This window comes from Triticum dicoccoides, chromosome 1B (assembly GCF_002162155.2).
Source record: "Triticum dicoccoides isolate Atlit2015 ecotype Zavitan chromosome 1B, WEW_v2.0, whole genome shotgun sequence".
NCBI classification, from domain to species: Eukaryota; Viridiplantae; Streptophyta; class Magnoliopsida; order Poales; family Poaceae; genus Triticum; species Triticum dicoccoides.
The window spans coordinates 489,147,974-489,154,074 of NC_041381.1; the positions used below are offsets into that span (position 1 = coordinate 489,147,974).

At 45.9% G+C, this 6,101-nt stretch overlaps 1 protein-coding gene across 1 annotated transcript; it reads right to left on the bottom strand.

The window, feature by feature from the left end:
* Positions 1 to 4,321: 4,321 nt before the first annotated feature.
* Positions 4,322 to 5,099, bottom strand: LOC119307255 (anther-specific protein RTS-like). Its single transcript, XM_037583339.1, has one exon. It carries the CDS (start codon positions 5,070 to 5,072, stop codon positions 4,635 to 4,637), a length of 438 nt encoding a protein of 145 aa, XP_037439236.1. The 5' UTR covers positions 5,073 to 5,099; the 3' UTR covers positions 4,322 to 4,634.
* Between the last annotated feature and the right edge of the window lie 1,002 nt (positions 5,100 to 6,101).

Sequence of the window (6,101 nt, forward strand, 5' to 3'; positions counted from 1 at the left end):
AATGACACTATCATCAGGAAGACTAACTCCCGGTTGAATCAAGTGATTATTATACCCAGACATTTTGAGTATATGTTCACTGACAGAACTATTCTCCTCCATCTTACAGCTATAGAACTTATTGGAGACTTCATATCTCTCAATCCGGGCATTTGCTTGAAATATTAACTTCAACTCCTGGAACATCTCATATGCTCCATGATGTTCAAAACATCGTTGAAGTCCCGGTTCTAAGCTGCAAAGCATGGCACACTGAACTATCGAGTAGTCATCAGCTTTGCTCTGCCAGACGTTCTTAACGTCGTCAGTTGCATCTGCAGCAGGCCTGGCACCCAGCGGTGCTTTCAGGACGTAATTCTTTTGTGCAGCAATGAGGATAATCCTCAAGTTACGGACCCAGTCCGTGTAATTGCTACCATCATCTTTCAACTTAGCTTTCTCAAGGAACGCATTAAAATTCAACGGAACAACAGCACGAGCCATCTATCTACAACAAACATAGACAAGCAAAATACTATCAGGTACTAAGTTCATGATAAATTTAAGTTCAATTAATCATATTACTAAAGAACTCCCACTTAGACAGACATCTCTCTAGTCATCTAAGCGATCACGTGATCCAAATCAACTAAACCATGTCCGATCATCACGTGAGATGGAGTAGTTTTCAATGGTGAACATCACTATGATAATCATATCTACTATATGATTCAGTTCGACCTTTCGTTCTCCGTGTTCCGAGGCCATATCTTTATATGCTAGGCTCGTCAAGTTTAACCTGAGTATTCCGCGTGTGCAACTGTTTTGCACCCGTTGTATTTGAACGTAGAGCCTATCACACCCGATCATCACGTGGTGTCTCAGCACGAAGAACTTTCGCAATGGTGCATACTCAGGGAGAACACTTCGTGATAATTAGTGAGAGATCATCTTAAAATGCTACCGTCAATCAAAGCAAGATAAGATGCATAAAGGATAAACATCACATGCAATCAATATAAGTGATATGATATGGCCATCATCATCTTGTGCTTGTGATCTCCATCTCCGAAGCACCGTTGTGATCACCATTGTCACCGGCGCGACACCTTGATCTCCATCGTAGCATCATTGTCGTTTACGCCATCTATTGCTCCTGCGACTATCGCTACCGCTTAGTGATAAAGTAAAGCAATTACAGGGCATTTGCATTTCATACAATAAAGCGACAACCATATGGTTCCTGCCAGTTGCCGATAACTCGGTTACAAAACATGATCATCTCATACAATAAAATATAGCATCACGTCTTGACCATATTACATCACAACATGCCCTGCAAAAACAAGTTAGACGTCCTCTACTTTGTTGTTGCAAACGTGGCTGCTACGGGCTGAGCAAGAACCGTTCTTACCTACGCATCAAAACCACAACGATAGTTCGTCAAGTTAGTGTTGTTTTAACCTTCGCAAGGACCGGGCGTAGCCACACTCGGTTCAACTAAAGTTGGAGAAACAGACAACCGTCAGCCACCTGTGTGCAAAGCACGTCGGTAGAACCAGTCTCGCGTAAGCGTACGCGTAATGTCGGTCCGGGTCGCTTCATCCAACAATACCGCCGAACCAAAGTATGACATGCTGGTAAGCAGTATGACTTGTATCGCCCATAACTCACTTGTGTTCTACTCGTGCATATAACATCTACGCATAAAACCTGGCTCGCATGCTACTGTTGGGGAACGTAGTAATTTCAAAAAAATTCCTACGCACACGCAAGATCATGGTGATGCATAGCAACGAGAGGGGAGAGTGTGTCCACGTACCCTCGTAGACCGAAAGCGGAAGCGTTAGAACAACGCGGTTGATGTAGTTGTACGTCTTCACGGCCGGACCGGTCAAGCACCGAAACTACGACGCCTCGGAGTTCTAGCACACGTTCAGCTCGATGACGTCCCTCGTACTCCGATCCAGCCGAGTGTCGAGGGAGAGTTCCGTCAGCACGATGGCGTGGTGACGACTTGATGTTCTACCGTCGCAGGGCTTCGCCTAAGCACCGCTACAATATTATCGAGGAGGACTATAGTGGAGGGGGGCACCGCACACGGCTAAGAGATCGAGAGATCAATTGTTGTGTCTAGAGGTGCCCCCTGCCCTCGTATATAAAGGAGCAAGGGGGGAGGGGTGGCCGGCCTAGGAGGGGGCGTGTCAAGGGAGTCCTACTCCCACCGGGAGTAGGACTCCCTCCTTCCTTGTTGGAGTAGGAGAAGGGGGGAAAGAGGAGGGGGGGAGAGGAATGAAAGGGGGGGGGGCACCGCCCCCTCTCCTTGTCCTATTCGGACTAGGAGGAGGGGCGTGCGGCCCCGCCCTTGCCTCCTCTCCTCTTCTCCACTAAGGCCCATGTAGGCCTATTAAGCCCCCGGGGTGTTCCGGTAACCTCCCGGTACTCCGGTAAAATCCCGATTTCACCCGGAACACTTTCGACATCCAAATATAGGCTTCCAATATATCAATCTTCATGTCTCGACCATTTCGAGACTCCTCGTCATGTCCATAATCACATTCGGGACTCCAAACGAACTTCAGTACATCAAAACTCATAAACTCATAATATAACTGCCATCGAAACCTTAAGCGTGCGGACCCTACGGGTTCGAGAACTATGTAGACATGACCGGGAACCATTTCTGGTCAATAACCAATAGCGGAACCTGGATGCTCATATTGGCTCCTACATATTCTACGAAGATCTTTATCGGTCAAACCGCATAACAACATACGTTGTTCCCTTTGTCATTGGTATGTTACTTGCCCGAGATTTGATCGTTGGTATCTCAATACCTAGTTCAATATCGTTACCGGCAAGTCTCTTTACTCGTTACGTAATGCATCATTCCGTAACTAACTCAGTAGCTACATTGCTTGCAAGGCTTATAGTGATGTGCATTACCGAGAGGGCCCAGAGATACCTCTCCGACAATCGGAGTGACAAAACCTAATCTCGAAATACGCCAACTCAACATGTACCTTTGGAGACACCTGTAGAGCTCCTTTATAATCTCATAGCACACAAAGTGTTCCTCCGGTAAATGGGAGTTGCATAATCTCATAGTTGTAGGAACATGTATAAGTCATGAAGAAAGCACTAGCAACATACTAAACGACCAAGTGCTAAGCTAATGGAATGGGTCATGTCAATCACATCATTCTCCTAATGATGTGATCCCGTTAATCAAATGACAACTCATGTCTATGGTTAGGAAACATAACCATCTTTGATTAATGAGCTAGTCAAGTAGAGGCATACTAATGACTTTAAGTTTGTCTATGTATTCACACATGTATCATATTTCCGGCTAATACAATTATAGCATGAATAATGAACATTTATCATGATATGAGAAAATAAATAATAACTTTATTATTGCCTATAGGGCATATTTCCTTCAGGCGGTCCAAATTAAACTCCCCACTTAGGAGAGATGGGAGCGACGTTTGGAAGTGGAAGTGGCCCACGATCAAGATTGCCGAGATGTTTTAGACCACTTTTTGGATTATGAGATGCTAGAACATGTGGGGTGCGACAAGCCACTCTTCCTATCTAGTCAACGAAGAAGGCCATATTGCTCCGGCAGCTAGTGCAACCTGGAGAAGCATTCCATCAGATTCTAAATGGAATTGCACCAAGTTCCCTTGCCCGTATACACAAACCCGTGAGGAGCATCTCAATTGGGTAGTTGAGCCAGTTGAAGACTTGAAACCTTGATAACATAAAAGCTTCCTTGCAAGACCTTGCTTTGATGATGTTGTGAAGTTTTTTTTTCTTGTTTACCTTGATCTGAGAAGTTCCAAGGCCAAGAGACACAATTGCTCCATCCACGAGGCTCTAAACTGATAGTTGAGCTACACTATCATTTTTGTTCTCATACTTTAAAAGTTATATTTCCTCTGCTCCATCTCCTTGAGTTTCATACTTCATACATTGAGGACATGTAGTTTACAATCTTCAGAAGATTCACCTACGTGTTGCACGTGAGATGTTTTGGATTAGTTTATTTTGACAAAAGAGATAAGATGCACAAATTGATAGGTTTAGCCAGATTCAGTTGAGGATTTCGTGTGTAAAATACAATGTAACACGGGAAACACTTACAAAATCTAGCTTAACCTATCATTTGTGAAAAATAATACATAGTTTTACCACATAATCTACTTGATGCTGACACTGAGTGTTCTTTGACAACTTTGACTTTGAGAACATGGTTTATTTTTATTTTTTTATTTTTTTGCGGAGGAGGATCACCCCCGGCCTATGCATCCGATAGATGCATGCGACCATGAGAACATGATTTAATAGAGCTATCATTACATATTTGCACGCTTACACCAATGTATATATACATATATATTGCATGAATAGTATAAGTACAATCACCGTGGGTCATACATGACATTGTTTCTACTGTAATAACATAAATCTAAATATATTTTTTGAGGGGCGTAAATCTAGATATATAAGTGTTGAAATCCAGCTATAAGTTATGGATCGAGCACTATCTATATATCCGGGTACCTCCATGATATACGTGGCTTCTTTTTTAGTTAATTCGCATACCATATTACTGGCATCATGCATGCATGGCAATTGTCGGCGTACGTCTAGGGGGAGGTCTCGGTGTTTTGACGGGCGTATGGCGGCGGGCCGGGTGCAGGCTTGGGGGGTGCCGGCTTGGGCGCGGGCGGCGCCGGTGGCGTTGGCGGCTTGGGGCTCGGCGGCGAGGGCGTGAGGCCGCAGCGGATCATGCAGACGATGCTCTTCTGGTTGCAGCTGATGATGCAGAGCGGCAGGTCGGGGCCCTTGCCCATGCACCCGAACGCGCAGCTCATCACCGACGTGAAGCACCCGAACATGCACTGCATCATCCCGTTCAGGTCCGGATCCGCCTCGTCCGCCATTGGGTGCTCCGCCGTCATCGCCGCCACGGAGGAGTGCTCCGCGGCGTGAACGGGCCTCGCGGCCGCTGCGGCGGCCTGCAGGTCGGCGAGGCCGGCGAAGAGGACGAGGGCGATGAGGAGGGCACAGCTGGTGGTAGCCATGCTGCTGCTGTGGTGTGGTGATCGGTCGATCGGTTTGTGTGGTGAGCTGTTCACTAATGAGAGTGTGGTTTATATAGGGGTGGGTTTGGCGAGGCGTATTGCCGTCGACTTGCATGCATTTTTGGTGTGTTCTGCTGTTGCTTTTCCGCGCACACACGCGATGCGGGTGAGCAGCGTATGGGTGCATGCATGGAATATGTGTGAACGAAGAAATATGTACCAGCAAATACTGTTTCTTGGACAATGCTGGTGTATGATGCTATTACGTAAAACTAGTACGAAATATGTACGTGCATATAATAGCAAATGGAGTTGCAGGTCTGAGACATAATTTTTCACCTCATTTCTCTTTATCTCCCTATTTTATTCAGTTAATCAGCTAGCTCTCTCTCTCAAATAAAATAAAAACAACCAGGTCTGAAAACTTAGCAAACAAACCAGGTCTGAGGCAACAATTCAAACGGGCCAGGCACGCATATGCCATTTATTTCGCCGTTGATTAGAAAGATACAACATCGAGGCAGTGTCGATCATCCTGTTCACCGAGGATTGCGAGAAGCTGCTAGTGCCAGTTGCTAGATGCCTGTGTGCTCTATACAGCTCCATCTCCGTTGTAACTCAGGTTATCCATGATAGAACAAAATCTTAGTATCTTCAACTGGAATGTATGAGGTTTAAATTGCCCAGACCGTCGAGCAACTATCAGAGAAACGATCACTGCTACTCCATGCCACATAGTCTGTCTACAAGAGACCAAACTGGAGCTCGTCGACCCATTCGTCGCTTCATTCCTTGGAGGCCACAAACTAAAAAACTTTGCCCAGCGCCCAGCCATTGGCACCCGCGGTGGCATCCTGCTGCTATGGGACGAGAGTGTCGTCGATGTGAAGGATGTGAGCATTGGCACCTTCCACCTCTCCTGCAATGTCACGATTGTCTCCTCGGCCACAACCTTCAAGCTCACCACCGTTTATGGTCCGACGAGAAGCAATCTTAAGGAAGCCTTCTTCCAAGAGTTGATCAATGAGA

Bases quoted from the DNA above. Each gene is read 5' to 3' on its own strand.
- LOC119307255 (XM_037583339.1), bottom strand. From the start codon at position 5,072: ATGGCTACCACCAGCTGTGCCCTCCTCATCGCCCTCGTCCTCTTCGCC.